At 40.9% G+C, this 18,923-nt stretch overlaps 1 protein-coding gene across 1 annotated transcript in view; it reads right to left on the bottom strand.

Annotated features, from left to right (window-relative positions):
• Positions 1-18,923, bottom strand: part of trappc9 (trafficking protein particle complex subunit 9) — a 339,169-nt gene that overhangs the window by 128,954 nt on the left and 191,292 nt on the right. The window contains exon 19 of the mRNA XM_034094424.1: positions 8,831-8,941. Coding sequence (XP_033950315.1) covers positions 8,831-8,941 — 111 coding nt within the window. The remainder of the gene's footprint in view (positions 1-8,830; positions 8,942-18,923) is intronic.

Here is an 18,923-nt window from a genome sequence, read left to right on the forward strand (position 1 = left end):
TGACACCCCATGTGACCTGGGTCTGTGTCGAAGGAAATGATCAGCCTGTTGCAAAAGCTGGGGGTGAAGGAGTGTCCTCTGCCTCCTCTGTAATTAACATGCAATTCATATGCAGATATTGTAGTTGTTAATTAACATGCATATTGGCTCTTTATTAGTCATTATAAAACACTATAATAAGTACTAGGCCATTAGATGACTGTTTTTCCGCAATAACCCTCTAATTAGTGCTTATTTATTGTAAGGAAGGAAGTTGTTGTAGATGAGTTTTGGTATCAATATGCTCAATATGGGCCTATTACTTGTAGAATATGGTCATGTAGAATAAGGCATTAATAAGTGTTTTATACTGATTAATAAAGCGCCAATATACTGCTAATATGCATGTTAATTAACAAGTAGTTGATGGTGAATGTGTGTACCTTAATATAAAGTGTTAACATTATTATTATTCATAATGTTCGATAAATAACGTGCAATGATGCTTTTGCACTACTAAATACTAGTGGTGCACGATAATTATCGGTCCGATATTAGGAATTATGACGTCATCCCGATAAACCAGATAAAAGTATTAATAGCCCCGATAATATACAATATATTTTTTGGGTAAAAAAAAAGAAAGAAATACGGTGTGGGTGGATTGGGATGAGGGGCGCTTGTTTTTCACTCGGCTCCTCCCGTTTTGCCAGTACTGCGGTATTAGTGGATTGGGATGAGGGGCGCTTGTTTTTCACTCGGCTCCTCCCGTTTTGCCAGTACTGCGGTATTAGTGGATTGGGAAGAGGGACGCTTGTTTTTCACTCGGCTCCTCCCGTTTTACCAGTACTGTGGTATTAGTGGATTGGGAAGAGGGGCGCTTGTTTTTCACTCGGCTCCTCCCGTTTTACCAGTACTGTGGTATTAGTGGATTGGGAAGAGGGGCGCTTGTTTTTCACTCGCCTCCTCCCGTTTTGCCAGTACTGCGGTATTAGTGGATTGGGATGAGGGGCGCTTGTTTTTCACTCGGCTCCTCCCGTTTTGCCAGTACTGTGGTATTAGTGGATTGGGATGAGGGGCGCTTGTTTTTCACTCGGCTCCTCCCGTTTTGCCAGTACTGTGGTATCAGTGGATTGGGATGAGGGGCGCTTGTTTTTCACTCGGCTCCACCCGTTTTGCCAGTACTGTGGTATTAGTGGATTGGGATGAGGGGCGCTTGTTTTTCACTCGGCTCCTCCCGTTTTGCCAGTACTGTGGTATTAGTGGATTGGGATGAGGGGCGCTTGTTTTTCACTCGGCTCCTCCCGTTTTGCCAGTACTGTGGTATTAGTGGATTGGGATGAGGGGCGCTTGTTTTTCACTCGGCTCCACCCGTTTTGCCAGTACTGTGGTATTAGTGGTTTAGGAAGAGGGGAGTTCTTCACAAACCCAGCGCTCCCTAACTCATGCCTGGCTGTGACGTAAATGGTGTGCGGCCGTGAAGCCAGGACAGTAAACAAACATGTCGTCGGTAGTATGGGATTATTTAGGAGGGAAAAAGGCAACGAGCTATAATACTTCCAACCTGATCAGTCGCCTGAAACATCACCATGGCTACGATGGTGTGTTAAAAGCGTACGAAGACGCCTGCGTTGCTAAACTAGCGGCGAATCCAAAGCCAGCTGCAAAGGCACCGGGGCTTTGACCTATCCACGAGGCTTTTGAAAAAGGCAAGAAGTTTATTTGGGAAAATAAATATGGTCACTTTGAAGATAAAAACTGTTCGTGGCTTTGTTTTGTTCATAGTAGTAATGCTCATGTCATTTGCTCACTAGTCTTTTTTTTACCACCAGGTGTGCAAAAACTACAGGTACATTTAATATATATATTATTATATTATTATCGGTTATCGGTATCGGTCTTGAGAAGCAGGAAGTTATCGGTATCGGTATTGGTTTCAAAAAACCAATATCGTGCATCCCTACTAAATACTGTTCATATATACATTAATTATGTTACCGTCTTTGTTTCCTGAAGTTATTGAATTGATCTGTTCACTGCACTGTTCGTGTACAGTTTTATTATTATTGTGCTGCTGTGTTTATTGTATTTGAGTAACTCTGGCACAACGATTTCCTTCGGGTTGAATAAAGTCCTATCTTATCCTATAAGTGTGGCACGGGTCAAAAGGAATATCTATAGAGGATGAAAGCAGTGATTGGGTGAGTCAAAGCCCCCGGCTGTGTCTACAGGGAATGTCAGTCAAAGGGGGGAAAGACATGTACGTCTATATATAGTCTATATATATACATCTGCACTCGTTACCAGACTTGACGTTTTTCGCCTTAAAGGCACATCGTGTCATATTGTATCAGTTTCTGGAAAGGCAGGACTTTTGTATAACTTTTTCTGAATCAATTATACAACTGGTGCTTTATGCATTTTGACCTCTAGTTAAGACCTGATGTATAACACCAACTTATATGATAGCAATTAGATATGGGTTTAGTGTATCTCTGCCGTTTGGGGAATTATATTACAGAATAAAAAGTGCTATAGAAAATATGTGGAGGCGTGTGGCGCAGTGGATAGTGCGTTGGTGTTCTGATCAGGGTCACAGGTTCAAACCCCACAGCAGCCAGCATGTCGTTGTGCCCACAGTATTGAGTATGTAAGTCGCTTTGGATACAAGTGTCTAAACAAGTAACATGTAATGTCATTTTTCAGACGTTTCCCTATAATCTTTTCTTTTGAGAAATACTGGACACTTATTCATTTCTGGAAGCTTCAAAAACACAAATTGAAATGATCATATTCAGAGGGAAAATGTATTCCTTAATGAAAGCGATAACTCAGAAATGTAAAATGTGACAAGAAGCCCAAATCAGACCCTGAATTGTGTATGTAAGTGTATGCCTGAAAAGTAGCTAGTAACTTTATCCTGTCAAACGTGTCTGAAAAGACAAGAGCGTCCTCTATCACTTCATACATGTTCATACGTGTGTACAAGTCGTACAGCAAGTGTTCCGCAGGCAGAGCAGTGGGAGGGAAATGGATAACCAGCAAGAGACCTGAGATCAAACCAGAACATGTTGGAATGTGAGCTTCTTCTTTGGAAGATGTTCATTTAATGTCTGGTGATTTGTTGTTTTTATTAAACACTTTGGGGGGGGGGGGCAATCAGAGCAGACTGGGCTCTGGTTTCAGACAGAGGGTGAAAATAGGTGCTGCAGCAGAGGCAGTATGAGAAAGAGCTTTTTGAACATTAAAGCATGGAAAGAGTAGAGACACTACGTACTGATATACACCTGGACATCAGCAGGAGAGGACTCTTTAAAGTAGAGACACTACATGCTGATATACACCTGAACATCAGCAGGAGAGGACTCTTTAAAGTAGAGACACTACATACTGATATAAGCCTGAACATCAGCAGGAGAGGACTCTTTAAAGTAGAGACACTACATACTGATATACACCTGAACATCAACAGGAGAGGACTCTTTAAAGTAGAGTCACTACATACTGATATACACCTGAACATCAGCAGGAGAGGACTCTTTAAAGTAGAGACACTACATACTGATATACACCTGAACATCAGCAGGAGAGGACTCTTTAAAGTAGAGATGCTACATACTGATATACACCTGAACATCAGCAGGAGAGGACTCTTTAAAGTAGAGACACTACATACTGATATACACCTGAACATCAGCGGGAGAGGACTCTTTAAAGTAGAGACTATGCGAACTAGCTTCAAAGGGACTGCTTTTTGAATGAGTGATGTCAGTAGATCGTATCTATGCTGATATGTAGAGAAGTTAATGTGGGTTTGAAAAAGTGAAATATTTAAATAAAAGTTTAATTTCAGAACACAGTTTGATGTGTTGCCATTTATTTTAGCATCTGCTACAGTAAAACATAGTGAATACGACAATAAAGTCAGATCTACTAAATGCCTGCGTTATGTTTCACAGTATGTTTAATTCTTTAGAAATTCAAAAGCTAATCCCTTAAAGGGGACCTATCATGCAAAATGCACTTGTTGATGTCTTCTCTACATCAATGTGTCCCCGGTGTGTCGGGGAACTCACGCAGCGTCAGGAAATAAAACCCTCTCTTTTCCTCCGTACCCAAATCTCTAAAAACGGGGAACAACGGAGCTGATCCAGATTTGCGTCCGATATGACGTAATATCTGAAATGTGGACCCGCGGCCCAATCAGAAACGTTGCTATCAGAAACAATGCCCGACTGTTTTGGACGTAATATGGTCGGTGTTTACATTAGCATCGCTAACACTCAGAGCTAACCTGTACTGGAGAGCATGTGTGTGAAGAAGCAGGAAGTAGAAAGGAACTCACCTTGTGGTATAACCGGCAAGAGAGAAAGCCTTTGAGCTCCAGACTGTTTCAGATCCTTGATAATCCATGATATGGCGTTTCATCACGGCAGCATTTAGTTTAGACGGTAGCTGCCGGGTCCCGCATGAGCTCAGACCCCTCCTTTTTTATTTGTTATCAATTATTTTTATTTTTTAAAGCTTTATCCCCAAATCAGCACTTTAGAAACAGGAAGTGAAATAGAGGGATATGAGGCATGGCTAGAATGGGTGATCGGTTTGGTATTTTGAGCAAAACACTTCATAGACATGTTTTTTATATATATATATGACACGTATGCTATTGCCTAAAGATAGCATGATAGGTGACCTTTAACATAAAGGGATAAAATAAACACCGTCTCAACTTTTGAAAGAGTTCTGAAGCGATACTTGTTGTGGTTACAAAACCCCGGGAAGCTTATCATAAACTCTGCACAGAAAATATGATTTGGAGTGAGCTGAACTATGAAAAAGATCCCTTTCCACCCCCTAATTCCCATCATATAATAACATCCCACCCCTGCAGAGGATGGCCTATGAGTCACCATCATCTCGTGGAGAAGGTGCAGCGGATACACAGCTGACAGGAATCATGATTCAACTCTTTAGAGAGACGACAAACCTCAGCAAGATTGCAAAGAGGTTTGAGAACATGGGCAGGCACGTTATATTTTCATATGAGTGAAAACACTTTATGAAGACACTGATTTGGGACTAAAAATATAAATAAACTGGTATTTAAAACACCTAAACAAATTACCCCAGATTGTGTTTTTCTGAAAAAGTGGGAAACTAAGAAGATGTCGGTCACAAAGAGTAGTTGAATTAGTTTGTTTTGGGTGAATCAGAAGCTCTTTAGGGAATAGTGAGGAACCCCTGACCCTTATAATATATAATAATTAGGGCTGTCAGTCGATTAAAATAGTTAATCGCGATTAATCGCAAATTAATCGCACATTTTTGATCTGTTCTAAATTTACCTTAGAGGGATATTTTTCAAGTTTGTAATACTCTTATCAACATATGAGTGGACAAATATGCTTTATGCAAATGTTTATTATCATTTGAACAATGACAAATATTCTCATGAATATTAAACACAACAACCTGAACATTACAAATATTCGCCTCAATTCAACCTGGAACCTCTCATACAATAATACAATACAAAGTGTGTGTGTGTGTGTGTGTGTGTGTGTGTGTGTGTGTGTGTGTGTGTGTGTGTGTGTGTGTGTGTGTGTGTGTGTGTGTGTGTGTGTGTGTGTGTGTGTGTGTGTGTGTGTGTGTGTGTGTGTGTGTGTGTGTGTGTGTGTGAGATCGTTGGAGCTATGTGCAGCTCAAGGCATATGCTCGAACGGGAGCTGCCTGGACGCTGCAATCATGTTGCGCGCACTATCCGTGCTGAGTGTGCTGACTTCTCGTACAATGTCCCACTGTCTGGCTTCCTGCATCAAGTCAAGTGCTCGGCGCAGTTGTGGCGAAATGTCGCTCCTCATATCCGTTAGCGCAGCTAGCTAGCACCAGATGCTAACAACAACAACAACACACGTAAGGTCTCTCCCTCGCTCGCTCGGGCCACACATCCACACACCCTCCCGGTCCTCCCGATGGCCAGTCGGTGCCTGCCGGTGAGCGTGGAAGTGTGGTCTGCCACAAGCGGGCGGCAGGAGCGGGGCTGTCAGCATCAGCTTGTAGAATGTATTTTAAACTCGATGCGCTCTGAAACTACGGGGCGGCCGAGGACAAAAAATACACATGCGTTAATCGCGTTAACTTGACAGCCCTAATAATAATATTTATATTATTATATTTATGATATAGGTCTTAAAGGGTTTTATCTAATATTATTTATTTAACAGTTTTAATAGCAACATTTCCTTTTACGTTGATCTTTTAATATTTTAACCTCTTAAGCCCTGAGCCTGTTTTTCAGGTTTCAGGCTCGAAAATGCCACTAACACAACAAAGACTATATCTTCACTTCTAAAATGGGTAAATTAATAATCCTTTCTCACAAAGCAAGGTTACATCTGTGAGTTGGATGTAGAAGTGTCAGAATCAATATAGATGTTTTTATTTTAAAGTAAATTCAGATGGAACACAGTAAAATCATGTAAATTCTAATGTCCGCCTACAAAAACCCCATTACTTATAGTGAAAACCACCCTTGAATGATGGGCTAGTAGACTAAAAGCTTTAAGAATACAAACTATAACATATAATTAGTACCCTGTATCAAGATTGATGCAAAACAAGTGAAATTTGACCTTTTTAGAGAGGTTTAGAAAAATAAAGTCCAGGCGGACTCACCTCTGGGTAATTTGGGAACCATCAGTTCCATTTGAACTTTTTCACTGTAAAAATCATTTTATTACTTAGAATTATCACTATAGGTATTCATTCCATCCAAAGACAACTGTTGTGAAAAAATAAAAATAAATAAAAAACATACTCTGTTATCCTCTTAGGCCCCACGGGCCCGGTTCCGGGGCTGAAATAACGTCATTTGCAGGAAATAACGTCTAAGGAACCTTAATATTTAATAAACTATGAATATTTTATATCCATATAACGGGAAAAACTCATTTAACTGATCTTTTTCATTTTTTTTTCACAAAACAAAACAATGCTAACAGTGAGCCTCTGAATTAGCCCCGAGCGAAAAATGCTAACCTATTACTGCACCGAAAATCACTCCTAGATCCCTTATTACTTATCCTAGCTGCACATCCAACACATTGTTTATGATCGCAAAGACACAGAACCTAACGGTGCCCACCTCAACACTGAAAGATACAAACTCGCGACGTTATCAACAAAAACGTACATCAAAACAAGTGGCGCTAGGTACTAACATGCGCTAGGCTAACATGGCTCACCTTCCTCTTTGTCTGGTCTAAACTGGTCTTCAATGGCATTACAACGATAAAAACGATGATGTAGTTAATCCATAGGTTAATATCCAATGTGGCTGTGTCCCCCATTTCAAAGGGGACACACCCATGCGCTCTGGGTCCTGCAATTCCTGCTTCCTTACGTAGTAAACAATAAGTAAAGTCTGCTGCGTAATGTACTTAAGCTAGCTGGCATTCTTTATACTTTACGCAGGACCATATCTCTGGAACCCATTGGTCGATTTGGGTGATTTACACCTTTTTCTTAACCATTACATCCAATAGAATCGATGGGCAGTTTCTAAAATCCACGTAAACATTACCATAGCGGACGTAATAGAGAAGCAAACGAAGCATATCTGAAAGTACAAGCCTGGACGGCAAAACTTTATACCCAGTATATTGCCATAAATATGATGATGGATTATCAGTAAAAATGTCTACGTGACACAATGACATTGGATTAACCTTGAGCGGCGTTTTTATTCCGTTGAACACCACTTTTTATCACAAATCAAAAAAGGTAAGACGTAATTATTGTAATATTTTTGAAACCGGATGTTGTTTACTTTCTCTTTTCTGGCTGATAGCTCCAGGAATTCGGGGTCGTACAGTGATGACATTACATGTGTGGAATCTGTGGAGTCTCAGCTTTAAATCGTATATCTTGTTTGTGCAGTTAAGATAGTAATAAGGGCATTTCTACCGTGAGTGCTGTGCAAAGTCCGTTAGCATTAGTTAACATTTTTTCGCTCCATGATAATTCAAAGGCTTGGTATTACTCTTTTAGCTAAATATGGTTCACATTGTCAGTTAGCTGAGTTTCTTACCGTTAAAAGGATATGGAACATTAATAGTTTCATAAATGTTAAGAAGCCCTGAGACATAGTGTCGTAAAAAAACGGTGGGAGGGGTCCACTGGGGGGACCCTCGGGCTTAAGAGGTTTTTAATCAATTAACCTTTCTTAGAATTATGACTTTGTTTTGCTATTATCTTTTTCTTTTTGTTGTACCTATGTTTACTTTATCTTATATGGTTATACATTGTTGCATTGATTGACTTAGTTGCGTCTTCTTTTCCGAGAGGAATCATTATTAATTACATGTGTTTGTTATTATCATACCTTTTACCTCCTCGTGTCTCTTAACCTGTTCACATGTTATATTTTGTTGCTATGCTGAATGTAAAGTTTTTAACATCTGATCTGAGGGGAACTTTGAGCTGCAGGTGCTGTATGAAAAGTGTATATAAACAAAGCTTATTATTATAAATTCGTAGAAAACTCAGAAAAAGATTTTGCGGAAAAAATAACTTGTCTTGCAAAACCGATTGTGTTTTTCTGAAAAAGTGGGAAACTATTTAACAAGAAGTCAGCCTCACAAATTCAGCCACCTATCAGTTTGTTTTGGGTGAATCAGAAGGTCTTTCGGTATTAGTGAGGAACCCCTGACCCTTAGAAAAATAGTGGAAAACTTCGAAAAAGATTTTAAAGGAGAAATAACTTTTCTTGCTAAACCAACCACCTGATTTTGCCCCGACTCATCCCATGTGTTAATCCCTCCGTGTGCAGAAAGAGAAACCTTCGCCTCACCTCTGGCACTCGCTGGCGTGCAGAACCAGGTCCTGGTTGTTCTTGGCGCTGACGGTGAGCTCGTGCTCCGTCGGGTTGAAGATGTCGAGCAGGAGGTGACACTGACGGGTGCTGAGGACAGAAAGAGAAACACAAGAGCTGAGTGCACAAACCAAAACCTGTCCAGTTACTAAAGGCGCGCAGAATACGGATTCAAGGTCACCTATTATACTGTTTCTCATCAATATATTACAGGTCTCAGATGTATACAGAGCCTGTCTCTGATTGGCTGAAACACCAAACAGATCATTGCAGCATTACCCATAATCCCCTCTGTTTCAGCCCTGTTTCCAAAGTGCTGATTCTCTGTCTGTTACTTTAGATGAAAATAAGGAGCCCCTCCCCACGCCCCTCTGAGAGACATTGGTTACAAAGAACTCAATGGTGCTCTAGAGGAGATTCAGGTGATAAGGGGGGGGGGGGGGGGTTACCTTGGTTGCTGATTGGCTAATGGCCAACACATCGTTATGACATCATAAAGTGGCCAAAATCTGATCAGCTCATTTTCAGACAGGTTTTTATAGAAATGGATCAAAAAGAGAGAAAATCTTTGTTCCTGAAACTTTCAGAGTCTCTTTCCACAGAGGGGACACATGTTGATGTAGAAGAGACGTGAAGAAGAGGGGACACATGATGAAGAAGAGACATGAAGAAGAGGGGACACATGTTGATGTAGAAGAGACGTGAAGAAGAGGGGACACATGATGAAGAAGAGACATGAAGAAGAGGGGACACATGCTGATGTAGAAGAGACATGAAGAAGAGGGGACACATGTTGATGTAGAAGAGACGTGAAGAAGAGGGGACACATGATGAAGAAGAGACATGAAGAAGAGGGGACACATGCTGATGTAGAAGAGGGGACACATGTTGATGTAGAAGAGACATGAAGAAGAGGGGACACATGTTGATGTAGAAGAGACATGAAGAAGAGGGGACACATGTTGATGTAGAAGAGACATGAAGAAGAGGGGACACATGTTGATGTAGAAGAGACATGGAGAAGAGGGGACACATGTTGATGTAGAAGAGACATGAAGAAGAGGGGACACATGTTGATGTAGAAGAGACATGGAGAAGAGGGGACACATGATGAAGAAGAGACATGAAGAAGAGGGGACACATGTTGATGTAGAAGAGACATGAAGAAGAGGGGACACATGTTGATGTAGAAGAGACATGAAGAAGAGGGGACACATGTTGATGTAGAAGAGACATGGAGAAGAGGGGACACATGATGAAGAAGAGACATGAAGAAGAGGGGACACATGTTGATGTAGAAGAGACATGAAGAAGAGGGGACACATGATGAAGAAGAGACATGAAGAAGAGGGGACACATGTTGATGTAGAAGAGACATGAAGAAGAGGGGACACATGTTGATGTAGAAGAGACATGAAGAAGAGGGGACACATGTTGATGTAGAAGAGACATGAAGAAGAGGGGACACATGTTGATGTAGAAGAGACATGGAGAAGAGGGGACACATGTTGATGTAGAAGAGACATGAAGAAGAGGGGACACATGTTGATGTAGAAGAGACATGGAGAAGAGGGGACACATGTTGAGGTAGAAGAGACATGAAGAAGAGGGGACACATGTTGATGTAGAAGAGACATGAAGAAGAGGGGACACATCTTGATGCAGAAGAGACATGAAGAAGAGGGGACACATGTTGATGTAGAAGAGACATGAAGAAGAGGGGACACATGTTGATGTAGAAGAGACATGAAGAAGAGGGGACACATGTTGATGTAGAAGAGACATGAAGAAGAGGGGACACATGTTGATGTAGAAGAGACGACACATGTTGATGTAGAAGAGACATGAAGAAGAGGGGACACATGTTGATGTAGAAGAGACATGAAGAAGAGGGGACACATGTTGATGTAGAAGAGACATGAAGAAGAGGGGACACATGTTGATGTAGAAGAGACGACACATGTTGATGTAGAAGAGACTTGAAGAAGAGGGGACACATGTTGATGTAGAAGAGACATGAAGAAGAGGGGACACATGTTGATGTAGAAGAGACATGAAGAAGAGGGGACACATGTTGATGTAGAAGAGACATGAAGAAGAGGGGACACATGTTGATGTAGAAGAGACATGAAGAAGAGGGGACACATGTTGATGTAGAAGAGACGACACATGTTGATGTAGAAGAGACTTGAAGAAGAGGGGACACATGTTGATGTAGAAGAGACATGAAGAAGAGGGGACACATGTTGATGTAGAAGAGACATGAAGAAGAGGGGACACATGTTGATGTAGAAGAGACGACACGTGTTGATGTAGAAGAGACTTGAAGAAGAGGGGACACATGTTGATGTAGAAGAGACATGAAGAAGAGGGGACACATGTTGATGTAGAAGAGACATGAAGAAGAGGGGACACATGTTGATGTAGAAGAGACATGAAGAAGAGGGGACACATGTTGATGTAGAAGAGACGACACATGTTGATGTAGAAGAGACATGAAGAAGAGGGGACACATGTTGATGTAGAAGAGACATGAAGAAGAGGGGACACATGTTGATGTAGAAGAGACATGAAGAAGAGGGGACACATGTTGATGTAGAAGAGACATGAAGAAGAGGGGACACATGTTGATGTAGAAGAGACATGAAGAAGAGGGGACACATGTTGATGTAGAAGAGACGACACATGTTGATGTAGAAGAGACTTGAAGAAGAGGGGACACATGTTGATGTAGAAGAGACATGAAGAAGAGGGGACACATGTTGATGTAGAAGAGACATGAAGAAGAGGGGACACATGTTGATGTAGAAGAGACGACACATGTTGATGTAGAAGAGACTTGAAGAAGAGGGGACACATGTTGATGTAGAAGAGACATGAAGAAGAGGGGACACATGTTGATGTAGAAGAGACATGGAGAAGAGGGGACACATGTTGATGTAGAAGAGACGTGAAGAAGAGTTTTTCTAACATCGTGTAACTCTTTCTTGCAGAAAGCGTACGTTGTGTTCCCGCCTCGTCACAATTAGAAGATGTGAAATTAGAGACAATCTTCAAACCCTCATATTCTCAGGAAACCCAATTAGAAAGTACTTTCTTTTCGCCCCGGCTCAACCTGACGCACAGCAGCATTTTAGACAAAGCGGACTTCATAAATTATGCACGTCTGCACGGGGTGCCCATACAACCTGTGCATAATGACGTGTTTACGTGAGTGTATACTTTATGCATGAGCTTGTGATGACTTTCTAAAAATACACGAGCGCGGATGCATGAGATCGAGAGAAGACACGATGTGAGGTACTCATCAATACTTGTCCTAACATCAAAAGGTGGCGCAGCTTTCATCAGCCCGGCTGCAGCGGCCATTTCCACGTCAGCCCGGCCGGCTTTTGTCATGCAGATCATAAGAGGAGCGATTTGTGATGTAGATGAAGCCCGGAGAGATGATACGGGCCTTTCAAAGAGTTAATTTTAACCCTCAAGTAGGCGGTTTTTAATGACGGATAAAAGCAGCTGATCTGTCGAAACAGACTGTTCAGCGTGTCCAGGGTGCTCTGGTATTAATGCGGTCTAAAAATAAAGCGACCCTTCTCTGCATTGATGTACATATACTATCCATACCTTTTGCTTAAGGGTTTTTTTCCAGGAGGCACCATCTCGACATTAAAGACTTTCCTTTAAAATACAGATTAGAATTAGGGCGTTATCAGGGTCGCCATTAACGTCCTCCTGAATCCTTTATTTCCTTGTTCATAATACAATATATTTATCATATAATTATGGTTATGTTGTTGAGCTGGAGACACTCTAAAGCAGGGGTCTCAAACTCAAGGCCCGGGGGCCAAATCCGGCCCGCCACTTCATTTCATGCGGCCCCGCAAGAGCTTGCAAAGAATATAATACGTTTATTGTACGGTTACATGCCACTTTGCAGAAGCAGGTTGCCCATGAACTACATGTCCCACAATGCATCTCGTTGTGTGACATGCACTGAAGAGACTTGCAATTATTTGCCCTGGACTTCTGCTTTCAGATGTTAATTACTAAGTTATTATCCTATCCGATAATAATCCAATTCAGAGGCAATAATGTAATATAATACATTATTATATATATTATATATTTATATAGTTACAACCGGCCCTTTGAGTGCAACCTTTATGCGAATGTGGATGAAATTGAGTTTGACACCCCTGCTCTAAAGCCACCTGACAAATATATATGTTGTGATATTGGGCTATACACTTTTTAAAGGACAACTTATCACTGATTTACAGGGTTTGGTCAAATAAATTAATATCCATAGTTAGATTGCCTTATTTTGTCTATTTAATTTATGTGGTGTTATATATTCCGGTTCCTGCAATTTCTCCATAGGTATTAATAATAGGTCTATATCGATACAGATTTGTTTTAAAATTCTGATAAACTGCAGACGTTAAAAAAAAAAAGCGTTATATACTTAGTTCTTTTTGCTTTTATTTTTTTTATAAATTATACTTTTTTTTTAAACTTTTTGAAAATGGTTTCGTCTCTTTTTTAACAACGGAATTATTCTTATTGTACAAGGCAATGTTCTTGTATGTGAAAACCTACTTTGCAATCAACCTGATTCTGATATTCCTTTTCTAAATTAAATACTGCCCCCCCCCCCCTTCTTTTAAATCTCAGGGTTATTGGAGGCCTAACTTAAGTCTCTAATAAACTGCTGTGCCAATTAAAACATTTTTTTTAAGGCCTACCCATGTTTCTTTAATAGTCTCGTTGTCTTAGTCAGCGCACGTGATTAACGTGCTGAGTGGAGGCACTGATTTATAGCCCGGGGCGTTTAGCTGAGGTGATCAATCAGAGCACCAGTTCACAAACACAGGCTAATTGCTCTTAACATAAGTACCCGATATTAAGTGAAGGATGTAGAAGAGAGACAATGTGGAGAAGCCTCAAAGAGTTAAAAGACGACAGGACACTACATACTGATATACACCTGAACATCAGCAGGAGAGGACTCTTTAAAGTAGAGACACTACACACTGATATACACCTGAACATCAGCAGGAGAGGACTCTTTAAAGTAGAGACACTACATACTGATATACACCTGAACATCAGCAGGAGAGGACTCTTTAAAGTAGAGACACTACATACTGATATACACCTGAACATCAGCAGGAGAGGACTCTTTAAAGTAGAGACACTACATACTGATATACACCTGAACATCAGCAGGAGAGGACTCTTTAAAGTAGAGACACGACAGACTATATACACCTGAACATCAGCTGGAGAGGACTCTTTAAAGTAGAGACACTACATACTGATATACACCTGAACATCAGCAGGAGAGGACTCTTTAAAGTAGAGACACTACATACTGATATACACCTGAACATCAGCAGGAGAGGACTCTTTAAAGTAGACACTAAATATGAATAAGAACCTGGAAATGAGCAAAATATGTCCTTTTCAGATCCGTATTCTGTCAAGCTGCTACGTATGCAAAGCAACAATATCTAAGCTAAAAACAACTTCATAACTGCCAACATGGTTTAAAACTACTTCATTTTTTAAATTGGCGAGATGTGGAGGAAACAAATCTCCCTTCGGCGCTTCAAAGTGAACACAAATCGAACCTGCTTCATTGCCCATTATGTTCAAAGCATATCATCCATCAGTTCAATATCAATATGTCTTCCTTATTAGCTCAAATGAAGCACACACTTCGCTGGCATCTGCTGAGTGTGTAAAGAAAGGAGTATGTACTATGAACACCTACATGATTGTATTTATAAAGCGCACATTTGAATTTCTAAGTCCACAAGTATTTCAGGTTTAGCTGCTGGTATAAATAAAGTGAAAGATAGTGTGTACTTCTGAGAACCCTACCACACAAACCATGATGTCAGCATGTTGCTCTTATCGATTGAAAAAGGACACTGTTGCAGCTCTCTAATCCTAGCGTCAAAACCAGACCGATCATCTTCGTTTCTACTTCAGGAATAACCAGCAAATCGATAGGGACGCTGACTGGGTATTCATTTTAACGTGGGACTTTCTTATTGCGAAGAAGCAGGTACAACAACTAACTAAAACCAAATGAAGGCGCCTGAGGGGGCTAACGATGCAAAGATCAATCGAGCTGGGCCCACACCTCAGTCAATTATTTAAATCTGCGATCAACAAGTGCTGATTTTGCAGCTCTGCTCCGGCACAAAAACGTGACAAACACCTTCCACGCGAAATATCAGCCTTAATTAGCCGGGCTGGATTTAGAGAGCTGCCAATGATGGGCTATTTTTAGCGACGGGAGCCAATAAGTTGACTGTAACTTAATGTCCACGTTTAAAGATTGAATACCAAGTGAGAAGCAGCTAAAATGTAATTGCTGGCTTGTCAGCATGTGCCACGTCTGAAATAACGATGTGAATTAATTCAGAAACAGTCCCTAAAAGGCCAGTTCACTTTGAAAATGATAGTGTTAAGCCAAGCAGATGGAGACCGATCTGCCCAACTGACAAGATAACAGTCTTTGAGATTTCTGCTTTTGGTTCCCTCGAGTTAAAACTAAATATGGAGAAGAAAACATTGAAATATTATGGCCGGTATATGTTTGGATCGAACTACCATACAACTAGAGGTAAGCTGCAACTCTCCCTGAAGCCTTTCGTTCAGCTTTTATTGAATCAAACAACGATTCATATCTTTTCAAGTCTTGACATGTTTGTAAATGTGATTGTCTTAATACTTTTAATGTTTATTTTGAGTCTTGGTATTGGCCAACGGTTAAACTCAAAATGTCCTCCCTTTTAGCTCGGTTTTTGGTCCCCACCAATTACCTCAAAAATGCCAGTAACAAATCTGGATGCCAGCTGCGTTCTGGACTAGCAGGCAACTAATTGACGCCTGGTCCATACCCACATACAGAGCGTTGCAATAGTCCAGTGTCGAGGTAACAAAGGTATTAATAACCCTTTCTAGGTCTTTAAAAGATAGACTTGGTTTTGGCCAATATCTAAAAAAAAAGAAGCAGGTTTTGACTACGGTGCTGACCTGCCTATCACATTTAAAAGCGCTATTGAAGGTGTGGAAAATTGATGTAAGGTATTATGCAGAAGAAGTGAGGCAGCATATTTTTGGTATTTTCATTTTAATGTCACCCATATATAGGAGGTGTATTGCATCATGTCATCTCTAATATATGTGTGGGTTTATACATTCCTGTGTGTTAATAGTTGAAGGAACAAAAAGTACATTTTTCTTCTTAAATATAGAGAGGTTTTTTATAGATTCCTGAAACAATGTTCCCTTTTTCTTAAAAGTAGATTAGCGCAATAGTCTTGTTCTTTGACTTTTACCCGTTTATCAAAAGGGTGTTTTTAGGCTATTTTTGAAGAGGGAAGATGCAGAATTACTTGTTCTGTTTTGAGTGAAAAGATTACCCCTTTGAGTGTTTTTCTTGGTTAAACCATTGATAGGCTTTGCAAATTGCGAGGGACATTTTCCCCAGATATAATGATGCGCATCCTGCAGGCCTTCCCAACACCTGTGGCTTTCATAGCGGGAAAACATATGGACTATTGTGTGATAAGCTACATAATAAGAATGTGTTTTGCTTCAAACGGAAAACTGTTTGGTCCTCTGCTGCCCGCGCTGATTCCCTGTGAGACAGCGTTTTTTGGTATCTCCCAAATGAAACTCCACCCCTTCCTGTTGGTGTTGGTATGAAGGAAGTGTTTAGCTTGTTGTTCTCTCTCTCTCCACGCGCTGCTCAGACCGGAGGGTCTTGTAGCGCGTGAATCAGGGCAGGAGTAGGCCTACTCTTTTACATTACGCATATGATATGGCTTTGTTTGGTAATGTATTATATTGTATTGCATTATTACCTTTTATGATTAAAACAGATTTTTGTTTAACCCTCGTCCTGGTTGTTTTGAGTGTTCCTTCTTTTAAAGCAAGCTCATAGGAACGGCGCGGAGAAGTGCTATCTACTCCTTCAAAGGTCACTCCAAGGTTCGTGACAGAGGGGAGGATGTTTTTATTAAGGAATGAGCTTCCAACACAATAACTGAAGCCCTATGGAGAGCTGTGATGTAGGCCGTTTGTTTTCATAAAGCATATTCAAGTACCAAGCATAATTCACCTACATTTGATTTACTTTTCCAACTTATAACTGAACTTATGACGCAGTATACCTCGAGTGAGCGGCCCATCCCTTCGTATATCTTTCTGTATGTGGCCCTCGGTGAAAAAAGTTTGAACAGCCCTGGCTTAAAGCGTTTGAAGTCAAATAGATCAATTGTTTCTTTTCATGTTTACTCTAGACAACATGTTTTTTTTAAGGTTTTCATAGGACCTATTTCTTCAAAAGAAAGTAGTTTAATAAAAAACGTTTACAGGGACATCTGCTAGCTGACAGAAGGAACATGGAGGGTTTTTCTTCATAAAGGAGCTGCCAAGTGTTCGAGTTACACGATGCACAGGATGCACTTTGAGGAAAACACATCACAGGATCAGTCCCCTTCTCCCAGTAGAGCAATATCTGTTTTTTACCAGGGCAACATCATGAGAGAATGGGGTTTTAACAGGTCCCTGGAAAATATGGATCACTGAGTCTTTCACACATCCTGCCTCTCCGTCCCTTTAACAGATCCGTCACACTGTCAGGGTGGAGAATATAGGACCCAAGTGCAGCTCAAAAATACAAAAAGGTTTGTTAACAAAAAGCAAACTTTATTAAAAAAAAGCCGAAGACATGATGAACAAGAAACTAATTAACAAAACCAAAACCGGGGAGCACGACAGACGGGAACACACTTACAGACGGGAACACACTTACAGACGGGAACACACTTACAGACGGGAACACACTTACAGACGGGAACACACTTACAGACGGGAACACACTTATAGACGGGAACAGGCAGGAGACATGGGGTGTTTCTCAATGTCGAGTAAAGCTGCTCCAGAGCCACTATTTCAAGCATACTACGTCATCGAGTGCCGCCGAAATGTCCAATGTCCAGCTACTTGGAATTCTACCGAGCGCAGCGTACTTCGTTTGGAGACATTGGAGGCTGCACATGTGTATACTCTGCGGTCTTAAAATCCCCACAATGCTTTGCGCACGGACCAATTTCCCCAAATCTGTGGCGGAAAATGTAAGGCGGGGCTTCTTATATGAAGCACACCTGCACACTTGCTCGCCTGTTCCACTCTTCGTTTTCCGAATGCCAGGAAGTATTCTGGCCTCGCTTCTGAAGCAAGTGACTCGGAAGACATGTCCTACCAAGTAAGCGTACTCGACATTGAGAAACACCCATGGACAAGCATAGACGAACATAGGTGAGGCAGGGGACATGGACACGAAGAGACGACGGGTAGCATGGACAGGAAACGACGACGAACAGACATGGAGCACAGCGGAAGACAAGACTAAATACACAGAAGGGTAATCACAGGACAAGACACAGCTGGGCAGGGGAGGCAGAACACAAGGGCACAGGTGAACCGCAGCCGTTACCGCAGCATCCTGACGAGAACAACCAGGTTCAGAGACAGCTTCATGCCACAGGCAATAAGACAACTGAACTGCTGAAACAATTTCATAACATTCGATCTGCTACTTAGTAATTATTATCTATTATCTAATATATCATTCCAATACTTGTATATATACTTGTATTGCAATATTCCAAAGCACTTTTCTTTTTGCATTACTTTTATATGTGGAACGACCTGCCCTTGTTAATCAGACAGCTCCCACACTGTCTGTTTTTTAAATCCCGTCTTAAAACCCACCTCTTCTCCATAGCATCGTAAACAAGTAGACGGTTGCTTTTATTTGCTTTCAGTGGTCTATTGTTTTTATTATATGGCTGTTTTTCATTTTTTAATTATTACGTTATTCTGGTTGTTTTGTGTTTGGTATCTTTTATTTTAAATGTATTTATTTTATGTTTTTGAGCTTATCTCTCTGTACAGCACTTTGGTCTGAAGGTTTTAAAGTGCTATATAAATAAACTTGGATTGGAATACAGTATATTTGAATATTGGTTAATATTGTCTGCTTATC

This window comes from Pseudochaenichthys georgianus, chromosome 11 (genome assembly GCF_902827115.2).
Source record: "Pseudochaenichthys georgianus chromosome 11, fPseGeo1.2, whole genome shotgun sequence".
Lineage (NCBI taxonomy): Eukaryota > Metazoa > Chordata > Actinopteri > Perciformes > Channichthyidae > Pseudochaenichthys > Pseudochaenichthys georgianus.